General features: G+C 44.6%; 1 protein-coding gene across 4 annotated transcripts in view; it reads left to right on the top strand.

Moving 5' to 3' along the window:
- Positions 1–21,449, top strand: part of LOC115162012 (DNA (cytosine-5)-methyltransferase 3A-like) — a 73,764-nt gene that overhangs the window by 39,246 nt on the left and 13,069 nt on the right. For all 4 annotated transcript variants that reach the window (XM_029712916.1, XM_029712915.1, XM_029712914.1 and 1 more), the window contains 7 exons: positions 10,011–10,256; positions 10,712–10,870; positions 11,119–11,226; positions 15,434–15,590; positions 16,305–16,454; positions 16,999–17,043; positions 18,206–18,285. In XM_029712916.1, coding sequence (XP_029568776.1) covers positions 10,011–10,256; positions 10,712–10,870; positions 11,119–11,226; positions 15,434–15,590; positions 16,305–16,454; positions 16,999–17,043; positions 18,206–18,285 — 945 coding nt within the window. The remainder of the gene's footprint in view (positions 1–10,010; positions 10,257–10,711; positions 10,871–11,118; positions 11,227–15,433; positions 15,591–16,304; positions 16,455–16,998; positions 17,044–18,205; positions 18,286–21,449) is intronic.

Below are 21,449 nucleotides of genomic sequence, written 5' to 3'. Positions count from 1 at the left end.
ATTATACCAACACTCAGCATGTTTTTAACATCAAAGATACCATTTACCAGAAGTAGCTACTTTTCCTTCCTAGTGGTTTTATTGTTAGTATCCATGCATGGTGTCATTTTCTATGTTGATCTCTGAGTTGGCACACACTTTATATGTACTGCTAGCTAGCTGGTATTTCTGAAGTTGTCAGTGGTAGGCAGCGTGTGTAAAATGATAAAGACTGCATTGTCTCTCTCTCTCTCTCTCTCTCGCTCTCTCTCTCTCCACTACCTCCTTTGCGTTTAATTTTTTCTCTCCTGTGGATCTAGAGAGCCTGTCTTGCAGGCTGCCTGCCTGGTGTAGCTGCACACTCACATGAGGGAGAGGCCCCAAAAGGGGGCATTTACAACTGGGAAAAAGGCCAGAGACAAATATCTGGTTCTTATAGCCCCTGTACTCTATTCCTCCCCCACCAGTGTTTGGTAGAGTCAGTTTTCCATTGATTCTGAAGATAAATGACCCACTACCAGCACCCTGGAGAGAGCAGTTACTCCCCCAAAACGTGCCAAGATGGCCACCACAGTACATTTGTAACAGTACTGTACAGTAGGCTACAGGATTTTCCATTTATATTTTAAAAAAGTGTCATTTAGCAGACGCTCTTAACCAGAGCGACTTACAGTAGTGAGTGCATACGTTTTCCTCACTTCCTTAAAATCTACCTGTAACTTACTGTGTTGTAGTCCCACCAGATGGCCTGTTACATTAGCAATGAGTCTGCACCCATTGAAGTCAGTTTATTTTTATTTTTTCCAGTCAGTGATTAGCAGAGATTCCTTTGTTGTGCCATACTGTGTCCACAGCATCAACAGGTGCACTTGTAACAGATTTGACTTGCCAGGAATTATCTTGGCACCAAATCAATTATTTGACTGCACAAGAAAACATAGTAAAACTTTATTACTATAAGTAGATAATATATTTGGATTTTGTTTGAATCAGCTTGTTTGAATCAGTTGGTTTGATTCAGAGTGTTTGAATCAGTGTGTTTGAATCAGTGTGTTTGAATCTGTTTGTTTGAATCTGTTTGTTTGAATCAGTGTGTATTATTCTCAAGTTTGTTTGAATCCGTTTATTTGAATCAGGATGTTTTATTCACAAGTTTGTTAGAATCAGTGTGTTTGATTAACACGTTTATTTGATTCAGAGTGTTTAAATCAGTGTGTTTGATTCACAAGTTTGTTTAAATCTAACACACGTCCAAGAGGACACCACCTCTATACTCTGCTCATCCCCTGACTCCTGTGTTCAACTAAAACCTAGTAAAAAGTTTATTACCATCATAGACTTAGAAGAGTGTTTAAAGTATTTTTTTTTACAGGACACATTTTCCCTCCTCTACACATCAAATCCCCGGCCTCCTGTATAACCTTTAGCTGAGCCAGCTGAACCAACACTAACACATATGGTTGAGGAGGGCTTTGAACCAGGCAGTCATCCACTACTTACTGCAGATATTTATAAACTAGAGCAGAGCCTCTTGATTGAACACCACATGTTTCTGCTCTGCCTCACCTGCCCCTCCCCATCCACCCCCTCTCCCTGAGGGCCTACTGTATGGAGGGAGGGGGGAAGGGACTCAGACGGGGGCTTAGGGTTTGTTCCCAGCCCTCTTCTTATCTCTCCGAGGGTGTCTCAGGGGGAGTTGGCATATGCAAAAATCCCATTTCCATTTCACACCTCACATTTGTACAGGCTACCCACTTGTACATGAAATGAAACAGGACAAATATAAGCACCCACTATTTGATACACTACAGTCAGCCCTGGGACACTCATAGTGTGAGAGAAACCTGAGAAAGATATTGCACCAGAGCATTGGAATAAGTGCAGGGAAGGGTTTTCAGGTATGTGTGTGTTTTGAGAGATATATACTGTGTGTAAAAGAGAAAGGCAAAGAGAGAGAGAGATAGACAGCGACTGAGCGAGAGAAACCGAGAGATAGAGGGAGAACCCGATAAAGAGACAGAGAGATATAGAGAGGGAGAACCCGATAGAGAGACAGAGAGATATAGAGAGGGAGAACCCGATAGAGAGACAGAGAGATATAGAGAGGGAGAACCCGATAGAGAGACAGAGAGATATAGAGAGGGAGAACCCGATAGAGAGACAGAGAGATATAGAGAGGGAGAACCCGATAGAGAGACAGAGAGATATAGAGAGGGAGAACCCGATAGAGAGACAGAGATATATAGAGAGAAAGTGACAGAGAGAGAGAGAGGGAGAACCCGATAGAGAGACAGAGAGAGGGAGAACCCGATAGAGAGAGAGACCGATAAAGAGAGAAAGTGACAGGGAGAGAGAGAGAACCCGATAGAGAGAGAGAAAGTGACAGAGAGAGAGAGAACCCGATAGAGAGAGAGAAAGTGACAGAGAGAGAGAGAGAACCCGATAGAGAGAGAGAAAGTGACAAAGAGAGAGAGAACCCGATAGAGAGAGAGAAAGTGACAGGGAGAGAGAGAACCCGATAGAGAGAGAGAGAAAGTGACAGGGAGAGAGAGAGAAAGTGACAGGGAGAGAGAGAACCCGATAGAGAGAGAGAAAGTGACAGAGAGAGAGAGAACCCGATAGAGAGAGAGAAAGTGACAGAGAGAGAGAGAACCCGATAGAGAGAGAGAAAGTGACAGGGAGAGAGAGAAACTGATAGAGAGAGAGAAAGTGACAGAGAGAGAGAACCCGATAGAGAGAGAGAAAGTGACAGGGAGAGAGAGAACCTGATAGAGAGAGAGAAAGTGACAGAGAGAGAGAGAGAACCCGATAGAGAGAGAGAAAGTGACAAAGAGAGAGAGAGAACCCGATAGAGAGAGAGAAAGTGACAAAGAGAGAGAGAACCCGATAGAGAGAGAGAAAGTGACAGGGAGAGAGAGAACCCGATAGAGAGAGAGAAAGTGACAAAGAGAGAGAGAGAGAACCCGATAGAGAGAGAGAAAGTGACAAAGAGAGAGAGAACCCGATAGAGAGAGAGAGAGAACCCGATAGAGAGAGAGAAAGTGACAGAGAGAGAGAGAGAACCCGATAGAGAGAGAGAAAGTGACAGGGAGAGAGAGAACCCGATAGAGAGAGAGAAAGTGACAGAGGAGAGAGAGAAACCCGATAGAGAGAGAGAAGTGACAGAGAGAGAGAGAACCCGATAGAGAGAGAGAAAGTGACAGGGAGGAGAGAGGAATGACAGGGAGAGAGAGAAAGTGACAGGGAGAGAGAGAGAACCCGATAGAGAGAGAGAAAGTGACAGAGAGAGAGAGAACCCGATAGAGAGAGAGAAAGTGACAGAGAGAGAAAGTGACAGAGAGAGAGAGAGAACCCGATAGAGAGAGAGAAAGTGACAGGGAGAGAGAGAACCCGATAGAGAGAGAGAAAGTGACAGGGAGAGAGAGAACCTGATAGAGAGAGAGAAAGTGACAGAGAGAGAGAGAGAACCCGATAGAGAGAGAGAAAGTGACAGAGAGAGAGAGAGAGAGAGAGAGAGAGAAAGTGACAGGGAGAGAGAGAACCCGATAGAGAGAGAGAAAGTGACAGAGAGAGAGAGAACCCGATAGAGAGAGAGAAAGTGACAGAGAGAGAGAGAGAACCCGATAGAGAGAGAGAAAGTGACAGAGAGAGAGAACCCGATAGAGAGAGAGAAAGTGACAGGGAGAGAGAGAACCCGATAGAGAGAGAGAACCCGATAGAGAGAGAGAGAAAGTGACAGGGAGAGAGAGAACCCGATAGAGAGAGAGAAAGTGACAGGGAGAGAGAGAGAGAACCCGATAGAGAGAGAGAAATTGACAGAGAGAGAGAGAGAACACCGAGAGAGAGAGAGAAAGTGACAGGGAGAGAGAGAACCGATAGAGAGAGAGGAAGTGACAGAGAGTGAGGAGAACCCAGATTAGAGAGCGGAGAAAGTGACCCGAGAGAGAGAGAGATACCCGATAGAGGAGGAGAGAGAAGTGACCAGGAGAGAGACGTGACAGAGAGGACGAGAGAGCGAAAGTGACAGAGAGAGAAAGTGACAGAGAGGGAGAGAGAGAGAATAGATGTGACAGAGAGAGGAGAGAGAGGAACGATAGGAGAGAGAGAAGTGACAGAGAGAGAGAGAACCCGATAGAAGAGAGGAAGAAGTGACAGACGAGAGAGAACCGATAGAGAGAGTAGAAATTTGACAGAGAGAGAGAGAGAACCCGATAGAGAGAGAGAAAGTGACAGGGAGAGAGAACCCGATAGAGAGAGAGAAAGTGACAGGGAGAGAGAGAGAGAACCCGATAGAGAGAGAGAAAGTGACAGGGAGAGAGAGAGAAAGTGACAGAGAGAGAGAGAGAACCCGATAGAGAGAGAGAGAAAGTGACAGAGAGAGAAAGTGACAGAGAGAGAGAGAGAGAAAGTGACAGAGAGAGAGAGAGAGAAAGTGACAGAGAGAGAAAGTGACAGAGAGAGAGAGAGAGAAAGTGACAGAGAGAGAGAGAGAACCCGATAGAGAGAGAGAAAGTGACAGAGAGAGAGAGAACCCGATAGAGAGAGAGAAAGTGACAGAGAGAGAGAACCCGATAGAGAGAGAGAAAGTGACAGAGAGAGAGAGAGAACCCGATAGAGAGAGAGAAAGTGACAGAGAGAGAGAGAGAACCCGATAGAGAGAGAGAAAGTGACAGGGAGAGAGAGAACCCGATAGAGAGAGAGAAAGTGACAGAGAGAGAGAGAGAACCCGATAGAGACGATAGAAAGTGACAGAGAGAGAGAGAAAGTGACAGAGAGAGAGAACCCGATAGAGAGAGAGATAAAGTGACAGAGAGAGAGATAAAGTGGACAGAGAGAGAGAACCCGATAGAGAGAGAGAAAGTGACAGAGAGAGAGAACCCGATAGAGAGAGAGAAAGTGACAGGAGAGAGAGAACCCGATAGAGAAGAGAAAGTGACAGGGGAGGAGAGAACCCGATAGAGAGAGAGAGAGAAAGTGACAGAGAGAGAGAGAGAACCCGATAGAGAGAGAGAAAGTGACAGGGAGAGAGAGAACCCGATAGAGAGAGAGAAAGTGACAGAGAGAGAGAGAACCTGATAGAGAGAGAGAAAGTGACAGAGAGAGAGTGGCAGACTGCAGTAGGATGAGTGCAGCTGTTGGGAATTTAGTGTGAGAGGGGCTGTAGGGCCTCTCTCTCGTCCTCTCTGTGTGATTGGTTCAGTGTCAGGTACCAAAACCCAGTGAACTCTCCCTCTGTCTACTGCCTGGAGATGTCAGAGCCTAGCAGATATAGTACATAGAGAGATGCTATTGTTCAGCAAATATTTCAATTGTATTTATTTAATAAACCTTTTATATAACTAGGCAAGTCAGTTAAGAACAAATTCTTACTTACAATGATGGCCTACCAAAAGGCAAAAGGCCTCCTGCGGGGACGGGAGCTGGGATAAAAAATATATATTTTTAAATAAAAATATAGGACAAAACACACATTACGACAAGAGAGACAACACAGTACTACATAAAGAGAGACCTAAGAAGACAACATAGCATGGCAGCAACACAACATGACAACACAACATGGTAGCAACACAACATGACAACACAGCCTGGCAGCAGCACAACATGGTAGCAGCACAACATGGTAGGAACACAACATGACAACAACATGCCAGCAGCACAACATGCCAGCAGCACAAAATGCTAGCAGCACAACATGGTAGCAGCACAACATGCTAGCAGCACAACATGGCAGCAGCACAACATGGCAGCAGCACAACATGCTAGCAGCACAACATGGTAGCAACACAAGATGGCAGCAACACAACATGGCAGCAGAACAACATGGTAGCAGCACAACATGGCAGCAGCACAACATGGCAACAGCACAGCATGGTAGAAACAGAACATGGTAGAAACACAACATGGTAGCAGAACAACATGGCAGAAGAACAACGTGGCAACAGCACAACATGGCAGCAGCACAACATGGTAGCAGCACAACATGACAACAGCACAACATGGTAGCAGAACAACATGGCAGCAGAACAACATGGTAGCAGAACAACATGGCAGCAGAACAACATGGCAGCAGAACAACATGGTAGAAGAACAACATGGCAGCAGAACAACATTGCAGCAGAACAACATGGTAGCAGAACAACATGGCAGCAGAACAACATGGTAGCAGCACAACATGGTAGCAGCACAACATGGTAGCAGAACAACATGGCAGCAGAACAACATGGCAGCAGAACAACATGGTAGCAGCACAACATGGTAGCAGAACAACATGGCAGCAGAACAACATGGTAGCAGCACAACATGGTAGCAGAACAACATGGTAGAAGAACAACATGGCAGCAGAACAACATGGTAGCAGCACAACATGGTAGCAGAACAACAGGGTAGAAACATTATTGGGCTACAGTTTTCTTTTTGTATTGTGTGAACAGCCACCAGTGCTAGACAGTGGACACTTAAGTATTGTATAGGATTTGTATCTTTATTCAGATATATAGGTCATTTATACAGGCTATTTATACAGGTTCGCGTTAAAGGAAAAATCCACTCCAAAACTATATTTTAATCATTTTATAATTTGTCCACGGTTGATACAGTACATTCCCAAAATGTTTTGCATGTCAGCACTCAAGTTTTCAGGTTATAGGTTTTTCAAGAAGCAACATGTCACTTGCCACACCATGATGATCCGGTTTTGAGGTGGCAAGTGAAAACTTGGCTGCTGACATGCAAAATATTTAGGGCCTCTATTAATGCAAAACATCCCAAAATATATTTTTGGAGTGGATTTTTCCTTTATTCTTGTTTTGGAAGAGAAACCTGTTTGCTTTTGTATCAATGAACAGAGTAGACTTTTACTGAGAAAATAATGTTTATACAGGTTTAGAATGGCAAGGTTCTAGAATCTGGTTTTTATTTGTCTTAATTGAACCTTTATTTTACCAGGTTGTCCCATTGTGGTCAAAATACCTAAATTTCAAGGGAGATCTGTTCTGGTTTATCTAGTAGTTCACGGCTATAATTACCATATTCCTGCTCTTTAACCATAATTGTGTAAACATTAGGTAGGCCCAATTTACGCTACTTTTCTCTGACTCTTGTTGATATTGAAATGCTACACCCATTGAGGTCAGTTCACTGCTAGAATGTGTGAAACACACTGATCCTTCTGGTGATTGGCTTGTCTGTGTGTAGTCCTGATCCTTCTGGTGATTGGCTTCTCTGTGTGTAGTCCTGACTCCTGATCCTTCTGGTGATTGGCTTCTCTGTGTGTAGTCCTGACTCCTGATCCTTCTGGTGATTGGCTTGTCTGTGTGTAGTCCTGACTCCTGATCCTTCTGGTGATTGGCTTCTCTGTGTGTAGTCCTGATCCTTCTGGTGATTGGCTTCTCTGTGTGTAGTCCTGATCCTTCTGGTGATTGGCTTGTCTGTGTGTAGTCCTGATCCTTCTGGTGATTGGCTTCTCTGTGTGTAGTCCTGATCCTACTGGTGATTGGCTTGTCTGTGTGTAGTCCTGACTCCTGATCCTTCTGGTGATTGGCTTCTCTGTGTGTAGTCCTGATCCTTCTGGTGATTGGCTTCTCTGTGTGTAGTCCTGATCCTACTGGTGATTGGCTTGTCTGTGTGTAGTCCTGATCCTACTGGTGATTGGCTTGTCTGTGTGTAGTCCTGACTCCTGATCCTTCTGGTGATTGGCTTCTCTGTGTGTAGTCCTGACTCCTGATCCTTCTGGTGATTGGCTTGTCTGTGTGTAGTCCTGACTCCTGATCCTTCTGGTGATTGGCTTCTCTGTGTGTAGTCCTGATCCTTCTGGTGATTGGCTTGTCTGTGTATAGTCCTGATCCTTCTGGTGATTGGCTTGTCTGTGTGTAGTCCTGACTCCTGATCCTTCTGGTGATTGGCTTGTCTGTGTATAGTCCTGATCCTTCTGGTGATTGGCTTGTCTGTGTATAGTCCTGATCCTTCTGGTGATTGGCTTGTCTGTGTGTAGTCCTGATCCTTCTGGTGATTGGCTTGTCTGTGTGTAGTTCTGACTCCTGATCCTTCTGGTGATTGGCTTGTCTGTGTGTAGTCCTGACTCCTGATCCTTCTGGTGATTGGCTTCTCTGTGTGTAGTCCTGATCCTTCTGGTGATTGGCTTGTCTGTGTATAGTCCTGATCCTTCTGGTGATTGGCTTGTCTGTGTGTAGTCCTGACTCCTGATCCTTCTGGTGATTGGCTTGTCTGTGTATAGTCCTGATCCTTCTGGTGATTGGCTTGTCTGTGTATAGTCCTGATCCTTCTGGTGATTGGCTTGTCTGTGTGTAGTCCTGATCCTTCTGGTGATTGGCTTGTCTGTGTGTAGTTCTGACTCCTGATCCTACTGGTGATTGGCTTCTCTGTGTGCAGTCTTGAGGGGAGACTTTGCGGTACAGTTCTGAGAATTGAAAACCAGTATTGTAGTGATGTAAATAAGGCGTTTGCTGCAAAGTAGCCTCTGTCGAGTCCCCAACAACTGGACGTTCCAGTTTTCAAGAGAGCCTGTGACACAACTTCCTCTTTTGGACGTTAACAAGGAGACACTCCGTCTTAACTCCTCCTCCACATTTACTGGATTGGTTGAACAGTATAGAAGAGAACCTCCCCAACATTTTTTTCTTCCCGTCAAGACCAGTATGTAGGGGATCAAGTTTCAGGCTTTTCCGTTATGCCTGCTATGTTAGGTTAACTACAAAGTGGATGTAAAATTCATACATATATTTTTTTAACCTTTATTTAACTGGGCAAGTCAGTTAAGAACAAATTGTTATTTACAATGACGGCCTACACCGGCCAAACCTGGACGACGCTGGGCCAATTGTGCGCCGCCCTGTGGGACTCGAGGACGGTTGTGTTGTAGTGACGCCTCTAGCACTGAGATGCAGTGCCTTAGACCGCTGCGCCACTCAGGAGTCCAAGAATACATGAAGAAATGTATTTCATTACATGTGTTATTGTCAGATGATTGCTAATGAAATTGCAGAGAGTTTGTCCAATTAACCCAGTGTTTCCCAATCTAGGGGTCGCGACCCCATGTGGGGTTGACTGATTTGAAAATGGGGTCGCGAGAGAAACTGAAGTGAAAAAAAAGGGAAAATGTTTAGACCAGGCACTAAATCAGACTGAGGGGGGAAGATTTAGACCAGGCACTAAATCAGACTGAGGGGGAAAGATTTAGACCAGGCACTAAATCAGACTGAGGGGGGAAAGATTTAGACCAGGCACTAAATCAGACTGAAGGGGGAAGATTTAGACTAGGCACTAAATCAGACCGAGGGGGGAAGATTTAGACTAGGCACTAAATCAGTGAGGGGGAAAGATTTAGACCAGGCACTAAATCAGACTGAGGGGGGAAGATTTAGACTAGGCACTAAATCAGTGAGGGGGAAAGATTTAGACTAGGCACTAAATCAGACCGAGGGGGGAAGAGTTAGACCAGGCACTAAATCAGTGAGGGGTAAAGTAACATTATCAATAATGATTTTCTTTTCTACAAAGAAAATTATTGGCTGATGATCTTCTGAACTTTCCAATACCTTTCTAATGCATTTAATTCACTTCAAACCATACTTCCTTCAGGTCGAAATACTGTCAAAAGTACTGTCACGCTGATTTGTAATAAATTGTCAAAGCCCCAATTAAAGAAGTAAACATTGGCCGTTGATTACATAACTATTTTTTTTACATGGTGGGGTCGCAAGAAAAATGTATATCAAAATGGGGTCGTGGACCAAAAAAGTTTTGGAACCACTGCATTAAACTTTCTGCAGAAAGGTGTTTTGAAATATGAACTTTTAAATGCGCTGAACTGTACATGTAGCTGCCTCTTCATCCCTGTGTGACTTACTTGGTAGAGCATGGCACTTCCAATGTCAGAGTTGTGGGTTCGATTCCCGCTTGGGCCACCCATGCAAAAATGTGTATATACACACACACACACACACACACATATGCACTGTGGTGTTTTAGGCAGAGATAAGTGACCTCTCCCTGTCTCTATGGTGTTTCAGGCAGAGAAAAAAGCCCAACTGGTGTCAGTGTTGAACTTAATGGAGGACCATGAGGAGATGGAGCCTGAGCCACAACAGAAAGAAGAGGTGTCAGTCATCACACCCCACCAGCAACAACAACAACAGCAGCAGCAGCAGCCCACGGACCCAGCGTCCCCGACTGTGGCCACCACACCTGAACCTGTCCCCATGGCAGGAGGGGACAAGACATCCCCCAAGACTGCCGATACTGAGCCGGAGTACGAGGTAACCACACGGTGTAGCAGTTACATATAATGTATACTATTTAGCAGACGGTCATCCACCAGACACTGACTGATAGTTCAGTGAGTACATTGTTGTTTGTTAGTATGGGTATGTGATGATCCCTGTAGTACAGGTGTGGTTTTGGCATTGGGGAGCTGGTGTTGGGGAAGCTCAGGGGGTTCTCCTTTTCTGTATTTATTTAACCTTTATTTAACTAGGCAAGTCAGTTAAGAACAAATTCTTATTTACAATGTCGACCTACCCCAACCCGGACGACGCTGGGCCACTTGTGCGCCGCCCTATGGGACTCCCAATCACGGACGGTTGTGATACAGCCTGGAATCAAACCAGGGTCTGTAGTGACGCCTCTAGCACTGTGATGCAGTGACTGCCGCGCCACTCTGGAACCCCTGGTGGTGTTATTGTTGTTGACCGTTGTTGTTGTTGTCCTGTAGGACGGGCGGGATTTCGGCATTGGGGAGCTGGTGTGGGGGAAGCTGAGGGGGTTTTCCTGGTGGCCTGGTCGTATTGTCTCCTGGTGGATTACCGGACGCAGCCGAGCTGCCGAGGGGACACGATGGGTCATGTGGTTCGGTGACGGAAAATTCTCAGTGGTGAGTAAAAAACTGTAAAACAGGGTAACAGTGTTGTGTTCAGGTAGGCACTAATGATGAAAACAGAGTGGAACTGGAAGGGACTACCTGGATTAATTTGCCCAATAAGAAACAGTCATTTTCAGTTTCTGTTTTAAAACGTTTTGCTACAGTGTACCCTACTGAACACCACCCGTTATAAACAGCATTTCTGTTCCACTAATTAAAAAAGAAATTAAAAAGATCAATGACAATGTTGTGTTGTACAGGTGTGTGTAGAGAAACTGTTGCCTTTCAGTTCCTTCTCCAACGCCTTCCATCAGCCCACCTTCATCAAGCAGCCCATGTATAAGAAAGCCATCTACGAGGTGCTACAGGTCAGTACGGGGTTAGCTTTCATTGTTTCATTCACAGTATTCAGTCGTTTCCCATCACAGTGGGTTAAACTGGTTGAAATTACGTCATTATTACCAGTTCACAACTAGGCCTGGAGTATAATCTGGTTGTAATGGATTATAATCTGGTTGTAAAGGATTATAATCTGGTTTGTAATGGAGTATAATCTGGTTGTAATGGAGTATAATCTGGTTGTAATGGATTATAATCTGGTTTGTAATGGATTATAATCTGGTTGTAATGGATTATAATCTGGTTTGTAATGGATTATAATCTGGTTTGTAATGGATTATAATCTGGTTGTAAAGGATTATAATCTGGTTTGTAATGGAGTATAATCTGGTTGTAATGGAGTATAATCTGGTTGTAATGGATTATAATCTGGTTGTAAAGGATTATAATCTGGTTTGTAATGGATTATAATCTGGTTGTAATGGATTATAATCTGGTTTGTAATGGATTATAATCTGGTTGTAATGGATTATAATCTGGTTGTAATGGATTGTAATCTGGTTGTAATGGATTATAATCTGGTTGTAATGGATTATAATCTGGTTGTAATGGATTGTAATCTGGTTGTAATGGATTATAATCTGGTTGTAATGGATTATAATCTGGTTGTAATGGATTGTAATCTGGTTGTAATGGATTATAATCTGGTTTGTAATGATTATAATCTGGTTGTAATGGATTATAATCTCGTTGTAATGGATTATGATCTTGTTGTAATGGATTATGATCTCGTTGTAATTGATTATAATCTGGTTGTAATGGATTATAATTTCATTGTAATGGTTGTAGTTTGATTGTGATAATGTCATGTCAACCAGCTTTGTGCGCTGGGAGGGATAGCTCAAAGATACAGCACATCTCAAAACCATAGACCATGGGTAGGCAACTAGATTCAGCCGCGGGGGCCAATTTTTGTCTGAGAGGAATTTTCGGGGGGCCGGAACATACTTATAATAATTTTGAACACTCCAAATTTACCAGCAACTAAGATCAAAAAGAGATTAGTCCTTTAGTCCTTTTGGAAGTTTTTCTTGGTAAGCCATACCCCTGCCATAGACTGTTGAAAGAGGCATCAAAACCTCTAGAATGGTGATGCCGATGTGCTATTGAGCAAGGCCCTTAACCCTAATTGGCTCCAGGTCCGGTGTTGATAATGGCTGACCCTGGCCGTGATCCGCTCACCGAGGGAGTCACAGGGGGAGTTGGGATGTGTAAAAAACACATTTCTAATTCACACGTGTATAATACTCATCAAATTATTATTATTATTATAGAATGGCTCCAAGAAGGTGTACTCTGTAGTAATGACAGAGGCTTATAATACCTACTGTAAATCTCTCTGGATAAGAGCGTCTGCTAAATGACTCATTACTGTAAATCTCTCTGGAAAAGAGCGTCTTCTAAATGACTCATTACTGTAAATCTCTCGGGATAAGAGTGTCTGTTAAATGACTCATTACTGTAAATCTCTCTGGATAAGAGTGTCTGCTAAATGACTCATTACTGTAAATCTCTGGATAAGAGTGTCTGCTAAATTACTCATTACTGTAAATCTCTGGATAAGAGCGTCTGCTAAATTACTCATTACTGTAAATCTCTCTGGATAAGAGTGTCTGCTAAATTACTCATTACAGTAAATCTCTCTGGATAAGACCGTCTGCTAAATTACTCATTACTGTAAATCTCTCTGGATAAGAGCGTCTGCTAAATGACTAAAATGTCAATGTAAATACCTGCTAGTATACATACATACAGTGCATTGGGAAAGTATTCAGACCCCTTCACTTTTTCTACATTTTGTTACCTTACAGCCTTATTCTAAAATGGATTACATTATTATTTTTTTCCCTCATCAATCTAAACACAAACCCCATAATGACAAACCAAAAACAGGTTTTAAGAACTTTTTGCAAATTTATTACAAAAAAAAAAACTGAAAAAAAAATTAAAACTGAAATATTTAATTTGCATTAGTACTCAAATCCTTTGCTCAGTATTTTGTTGAAGCACCTTTGGCAGCGATTTCAGCCTTGATTCTTATGGGGTACGACGCTACAAGCTTGGCACACCTGTATTTGGGGAGTTTCTCCCATTCTTCTCTGCAGATCCTCTCAAGCTCTGTCAGGTTGGATGGGAGCTGCACAGCTATTTTCAGGTCTCTTCAGAGATGTTCGATCGGGTTCAAATCCGGGCTCTGGCTGTGCCATTCAAAGACATTCAGAGACTTGTCCCAAAGCCACTCCTGCGTTGTCTTGGCTCTGTGCTTAGGGTCGTTGTCCTGTTGGAAGGTGAACCTTCGTTCCAGTCTGAGGTCCTGAGCACTCTGGAGCAGGTTTTCATCAAGGATCTCTCTGTACTTTGCTACATCTTTCCCTCAATCCTGACTAGTCTCCCAGTCCTTGCCGCTGAAAAACATCCCCACAGCATGATGCTGCCTCCACCATACTTCACCGTAGGGATGGTGTGAGGATTCCGCCAGACGTGACTCTTGGCATTCAATCTTGGTTTCATCAGACCAGAGAATCTTGTTTCTCATGGTCTGAGAGTCCTTTAGGTGCCTTTTGGCAAACTCCAATCAGGCTGTTATGTGCCTTTTTCTGAGGAGTGGCTTCCGTCTGGCCACTCTACCATAAAGGCCTGGTGGAGTGCTGCAGAGATGGTTGTCCTTCTGGAAGGTTCTCCCATCTTTACAGAGGAGCTCTGTCAGAGTGACCATCGGGTTCTTGGTCACCTCCCTGACCAAGACCCTTCTCCCCCGATTGCTCAGTTTTGCTGGGCGGCCTGCTCTAGGAAGAGTCTTGGTGGTTCAAAACTTCTTCCATTTAAGAATGATGGAGGCTACTGTGTTCTTGGGGACCTTCAATGCTGCAGACTTGTTTTGGTACTCTTCCCCAGATCTGTGCCTCGACACAATCCTGTCTCGGAGCTCCATGGACAATTACTTCAACATCATGGCTTGGTTTTTGCTCAGACATGCACTGTCAACTGTGGGACCTTATATAGACAAGTGTGTGCCTTTCCATATCATGTCCAATCAATTGGATGTTCCACAGTGGACTCCAATTAAGTTGTAGAAACATCTCAAGGATGATCAATGGAAACAGGATGCACCTGAGCTCAATTTCAAGTGTCAAAGCAAATGCATTTCTGTTTTTTATATTTAATACATTTGTAGAAACTTTGAAAAACCTGTTTTCACTTTGTCATAATGGGGTATTGTGTGTAGATTGATGAGGAATTTGTTTAATTCCATCCTTTTTAGAATTAGGCTGTAACGTAACAAAATGTGGAAAAAGGGAAGGGGTCTGAATACTTTCCAAATGCGCTGTACATACAGTGGGCTACGAAATTATTGACACCCCTGATAAAGACGAGCATAAATGACTGTATAAAATAAACAATTTGGATACTGAGCTATATTGTATGCTCCCAAAAATTGGGGAATTATAGTATTCTATACTAATACAATTGCTCAGAGAAAGTGATTTTTTTTAACAAGTAATCCTTTTTAAAAAAAAAATGGGAGTAAAATGTATTGACACCCCGTTTTCAATACCTTTCAATACCTCACCTTGCGAGGATAATGGCACTGAGCCTTTTGTAACATGTTTTATTAGTTGGAGAACACATTGGGAGGGATCTTAGACCATTCCTCCGCACAGAATCTTTCCAGATCCTTGATATCCTTTGTCTGCGCTTATGGACTGCCCTCTTCAATTCAAACCACACGTTTTCAACGTTTCAAATGTCCTGGCACTGAGTAAAGTTCATGATGCCCTTGACCTTAACAAGGATCGGTGGAAACAAAATAGCCCCATTACATCAAAGATCCACCACCATATTTTACAGTAGGTATTGGGTTATTTTCTACTGATCCGTTCTCATTGACGCCAAACCCACCACTGGTGTGCATGGCCAAAGAGCTCTATTTTCATATTATCTGACCAAAGCACCAGTTCCAATCCAAGTTCCAATGACTTTTAGCAAACTCCAGGCATTTACATTTGTTTAATGACATGAAAATAGAGCTGTTTTACTTCTTAAACAAGACAAAGCAATTGTATTAGTATAAAATAATATAATTTCCCCAAAAAATGTGTACACACACACACACACACACACACACACACACGTGATGAAATGATGGTAACACTGACAGGTCATGTCTCTTTGCAGGTGGCTAGCACCCGAGCAGGCAAAACCTTCCTTGCCTGTCCAGGGAGCGATGAGACAGACACCTCCAAGTCAGTGGATCTACACAACAACCAGATGATAGATTGGGCTGTGACAGGCTTCCAACCCACCGGGCCCAAGGGCCTAGAGCCACCAGAAGGTAAGTTAAAGTTTCATGTTTATTTGACAATGATTTGTAGTGAATATATTGGAAATCACCTGAGCTTAGAGCCACCTGAAGGCAAGAGGAGCTCATACCATGTTATAACCCTTCAAATAAGACATGAAGACTCATACCTACAATACCATTGTAGTGTCCACGTTACAGTAGCCAAGGGAAATGTGTCTTCTGCTCCGTTCTCAACTCCCACCGAGACAGCACACATCACACACAGTTGAGAGAAGTACAGGGCCAGACTGCAGCTGGAGAGCATGTTGTGGGGATAAGGGCCTTGCTCAAGGGCCCAACGGTTGGGGAATGTCTTTAGGATGTGATCCCAGCAGCCCTCCAGTTGCCAGATCAATTCCCCCCTTTTTTCCAGCGCCCGGCCCGGGATTCAGACTGGCCACCTTGCGGCTACAGGTCCAACTCCTTAGCCGCTGGGCTACCTACCGCCCCTACCTACCTACACGCTTATAAACAAGTAATAATCCAATATACCGGCAGGCTTTAAGTAAAGTGTTACCGAAATGAGCGCCACAAAGAAAGCAGAAGCTCAATTTCTACACCATATGCTAGATGTATTACACTACAGCTAACATGGCACATAATGAGGAAATAAAGAATCTGACTTGGGTTGTCCTTTGGAAGTACTCTGTTTTCCTCTGCTTATCAGAAGTGTTTATTGTCTTACTCATATGCCCCACCCACCAGAGGAGCGTAACCCATATAAGGAGGTGTACCCTGACGTCTGGGTGGAGCCAGAGGCGGCAGCCTACACGCCCCCTCCAGCCAAAAAGCCTCGCAAAAGCACAGCAGCCGAGAAACCCAAGGTCAAGGAGATGATTGACGAGGGGACGAGAGGTAAGGCGGCTCCTTTAAGGGTCTTAAATAGGGGTTGTGACCCCTATATACTTCCTCCTCAGGAAGGGTCTCGGGGCTGTGTGTGTGTGTGTGTGTGTGTGTGTGTGTGTGTGTGTGTGTGTGTGTGTGTGTGTGTGTGTGTGTGTGTGTGTGTGTGGTGACAGGGTAGCAGGTGCTTGTACTAGAAGTCAAAGGGTTAACACATCAAATCTGTTAATGAGTGTAGGTGTTGTATGTTATGTAGCTGGTAAATGTTATGTAGCGTTTATCTAGCTTTTATGTACTTGTTATAAATGTACTCAGCCTAACTCTCGTTATAATACGCTTTATATTGTAGATAGATCTATTTAATATATTTAAAGCAAATGGAGGGGTAGGAGGAAGTATGTCTGCAGATATTTTTTTTTTTACATATCTTGAAGATGTCGTCTGTAAAGATGTATCTGTCTGCAGATGTAAACAACAGTAAACATGTCGTCCCCTACGAATGATACAACAAACATGCATATCATATCCTGATCTGAAACTGTCTGTCTGTTTCCAGAGAGACTCGTGTATGAAGTGAGACAGAAGTGCAGGAGCATAGAGGGTAAGTGTTCTGTCTCCGTGTTCAGACAGCCAGGGTCGTGTACAGGCAGCCAGGGTCGTGTACAGGCAGCCAGGGTCGTGTTCAGGCAGCCAGGGTCGTGTACAGGCAGCCAGGGTCGTGTTCAGACAGCCAGGGTCGTGTTCAGACAGCCAGGGTCATGTACAGGCAGCCAGGGTCGTGTTCAGACAGCCAAGGTCGTGTACAGACAGCCAGGGTCGTGTTCAAACAGCCAGGGTCGTGTTCAAACAGCCAGGGTCGTGTACAGACAGCCAGGTTCATGTACAGACAGCCAGGGTCGTGTTCAGACAGCCAAGGTCGTGTTCAAACAGCCAGGGTCAGACAGCCAGGGTCGTGTTCAGACAGCCAGGGTCGTGTTCAGACAGCCAGGGTCGTGTACAGGCAGCCAGGGTCGTGTACAGGCAGCCAGGGTCGTGTACAGGCAGCCAGGGTCGTGGTCAGGCAGCCAGGGTCGTGTTCAGGCAGCCAGGGTCGTGTTCAGGCAGCCAGGGTCGTGTTCAGACAGCCAGGGTCGTGTTCAGACAGCCAGGGTCGTGTTCAGGCAGCCAGGGTCGTGTTCAGACAGCCAGGGTCATGTTCAGACAGCCAGGCTCATGTTCAGGTAGCCAGGCTCGTGTTCAGTAGGCATCAAACGGAACAAAGTGACTATTTTATATCCTCAAAGCATATTGGCTTTCCTTATGAAATGTACATTCTTCTCACATCTGTTCAATTATGCCTTTTGAATCCAAGGCTGGGTGCATGGCAGTGGGGTTTTCAGACCTCCAGTTGGTCTTGTGTGCATTGAACTTTCTTGACATTGGATTGTACAGTCAGATGGAACAGAGTAAATAGACATTTTAACATCATAGATTTAGCTGGTGGTAACTTGTGGAATAGACACTGGCTGGAATGTGGTTTTAACCAATCAGCATTCAGGATTAGACCCAACCGTTGTATAAATGTTCATAAAGGACTCTGTTTACGCACCTTTTTCTTTTGAAAGTAGTTGCTAGGCACCTATTATGTTAAAGCACCGTCTCTCCATCAGAGAACAGTTACCCACTTATTGATTTACATCTCTGAGCGATCAGGGTTTACCCACTTGTTGGTTTTATCACTATGTCTCTGGCTTGCACCAATTACATTCTGTCTTTCTCCACAGACATCTGCATCTCCTGTGGAAGTTTGAATGTTTCCCGTGAACACCCTCTGTTTGCTGGAGGAATGTGCCAGAGCTGTAAGGTAAGGAGGGAAGAAGAGGCCTTCGAGGCCATGAAGTCAGGACTAGTTATAGGAGTCAGGACTAGCTGTAGGAGTCATGACTAACTGTAGGAGTCAGGACCAGCTGTAGGAGTCATGACTAACTGTAGGAGTCATGACTAACTGTAGGAGTCAGGACCAGCTGTAGGAGTCATGACTAACTGTAGGAGTTAGGACCAGCTGTAAGAGTCAGGACTAGCTGTAGGAGTCAGGACTAACTGTAGGAGTCAGGACCAGCTGTAGGAGTCAGGACTAGTTGTAGGAGTCAGGACTAGCTGTAGCAGTCAGGACCAGCTGTAAGAGTCAGGACTAACTGTAGGAGTCAGGACCAGCTGTAGGAGTCATGACTAACTGTAGGAGTCATGACTAACTGTAGGAGTCAGGACCAGCTGTAAGAGTCAGGACTAGCTGTAGGAGTCAGGACTAACTGTAGGAGTCAGGACCAGCTGTAGGAGTCAGGACTAGCTGTAGGAGTCAGGACTAGCTGTAGGAGTCAGGACTAGCTGTAGGAGTCAGGACTAACTGTAGGAGTCAGGACCAGCTGTAGGAGTCAGGACTAGCTGTAGGAGCCAGGACTAGCTGTAAGAGTCAGGACTAGCTGCTAGCTGTAGGAGTCATGACTAACTGTAGGAGTCAGGACCAGCTGTAAGAGTCAGGACTAGCTGTAGGAGTCAGGACTAACTGTAGGAGTCAGGACCAGCTGTAGGAGTCAGGACTAGTTGTAGGAGTCAGGACTAGCTGTAGCAGTCAGGACCAGCTGTAAGAGTCAGGACTAACTGTAGGAGTCAGGACCAGCTGTAGGAGTCATGACTAACTGTAGGAGTCATGACTAACTGTAGGAGTCAGGACCAGCTGTAAGAGTCAGGACTAGCTGTAGGAGTCAGGACTAACTGTAGGAGTCAGGACCAGCTGTAGGAGTCAGGACTAGCTGTAGGAGTCAGGACTAGCTGTAGGAGTCAGGACTAGCTGTAGGAGTCAGGACTAACTGTAGGAGTCAGGACCAGCTGTAGGAGTCAGGACTAGCTGTAGGAGCCAGGACTAGCTGTAAGAGTCAGGACTAGCTGCTAGCTGTAGGAGTCATGACTAACTGTAGGAGTCAGGACCAGCTGTAAGAGTCAGGACTAGCTGTAGGAGTCATGACTAACTGTAGGAGTCAGGACTAGCTGTAGGAGTCAGGACTAGCTGTAGGAGCCAGGACTAGCTGTAAGAGTCAGGACTAGCTGTAGGAGTCAGGACTAACTGTAGGAGTCAGGACCAGCTGTAGGAGTCAGGACCAGTTATAGAAGTCAGGAAGTCAGGACTAGTTGTAGGAGTCAGGACCAGCTGTAGGAGTCAGGACTAGCTGTAGGAGTCATGACTAACTGTAGGAGTCAGGACTAGCTGTAGGAGTCAGGACTAGCTGTAGGAGCCAGGACTAGCTGTAGGAGCCAGGACTAGCTGTAGGAGTCATGACTAACTGTAGGAGTCAGGACTAGCTGTAGGAGTCAGAACTAACTGTAGGAGTCAGAACTAACTGTAGGAGTCAGGACTAGTTGTAGGAGTCAGGAGCAGTTATAGAAGTCAGGACCAGCTGTAGGAGTCAGGACTAGCTGTAGGAGTTTGAGTTTGAGTTTATTTTATTTTTACAGGGACAGTGCACATTAATCAACGTTTCAGTAAAAGTGCCGGTTTTAGCCAGCCGGCTAATTTTCAACTGCAGTCCCTGGGCAGGTTATTAAAAACAATTACAATACAAACAATCATAGAACAGTGAGCACACGCAGAGTAACATAGGACAAGCAAGACATAGCATACAGACAGAGCAACATAGGACAAGCAAGATGTAGCAAACAGACAGAGCAACATAGAACAAAAAGCAACAAGACAAAATCCATAAAAACAAAGTGTTTCCACACCTCACAAGCTACAGACAACAGACAACATGGAAAGCGGCAATACACAGCTAGGGATTATGTTCACAAATCTGATTGACATTTAGCCATGTCTTCATGCATTTTGTGAAAGTGTGATATGTGGTGCAGTTATGTGTGTCTGATGGCAGTGTATTCCAGACATGGGACGCTCTCACAGAGAAAGCGGATTTACTAAAGGTGCTTTTCCTTAAGGGAACTATACAGTCACCTCTCATGGCAGACCTTGTGGATCTGCTGCCATATGTTTGGATTTTCTGTTTAACAAAAGTACTGAGTGGAGGGGGAGCTAGGCCATTTAGGATCTTGAATACAAGACATGCGTCGGTGTATTGCACCAGATTTTCCCAACTCAGGAGCTCATGCTTTCTGAGGATGTAACAGTGATGATGGCTATTGGGCTTCCTATCGAGCACTTTGAGAGCCTGTTTGTAGACAGACTGAATAGGTTTTAATGTTGTATAGCAAGCTTGGGTCCAACTAGTCAAGCAGTATGTTAAGTGGGGGAGTATCATCGATTTGAAGTACAGTCTTGCTACCTCTGTGGTCAAACAATTTCGTATAAATCGGAAATTAGCTAGGTTGAATTTGGTTATTTGAATTACCTTTTTCACATGCTTTTTAAAAGAGAGGTTGTAATCAAGTATGATTCCAAGGTACTTAAAATCAGATACCACCTGGAGCTTCTCCCCTGACACATAGACATCTGGCTCAGAAGCATCTGTTGCCCTCTTTGTGAAGAACATGCAAACAGTTTTTTTCACATTGAGATGCAAACACGAGTCACTGAGCCACTTTGTAACCTGGACCAGTACAGTAGTGAGTTCTTGTGCAGCTTGTTGTTTGCTCTTTGCATGCACATATATCACTGTATCATCTGCATACATTTGAACTTCAGACCCAGTGCAGACGGAAGGCAGATCATTAATGTACAGGCTGAACAAGAGGGGCCCCAGTATTGACCCTTGGGGCACGCCCACATCATAGCTAAGAGTGGGCGACAGCTCATTGCTCACTCTGACGCACTGAGTTCTGCCTTCAAGGTATGATTTCATCCATCTCAAGGCATCGGGGGAAAAGTTGAACTTGGACAATTTTGTGATGAGAATCTCATGGTTAACAGTATCGAAAGCCTTCCTTAGGTCCAGAAACACAGCCCCAACAACGCCCCCTTTGTCAGTCAGTCAGGACCAGTTATAGAAGTCAGGACCAGCTGTAGGAGTCAGGACTAGCTGT

This window comes from Salmo trutta, chromosome 25, assembly GCF_901001165.1.
Source record: "Salmo trutta chromosome 25, fSalTru1.1, whole genome shotgun sequence".
Taxonomy (NCBI): Eukaryota; Metazoa; Chordata; class Actinopteri; order Salmoniformes; family Salmonidae; genus Salmo; species Salmo trutta.
Note: the sequence above shows the minus strand (reverse complement) of the source record. Positions and strands in the feature narration are given on the sequence as shown.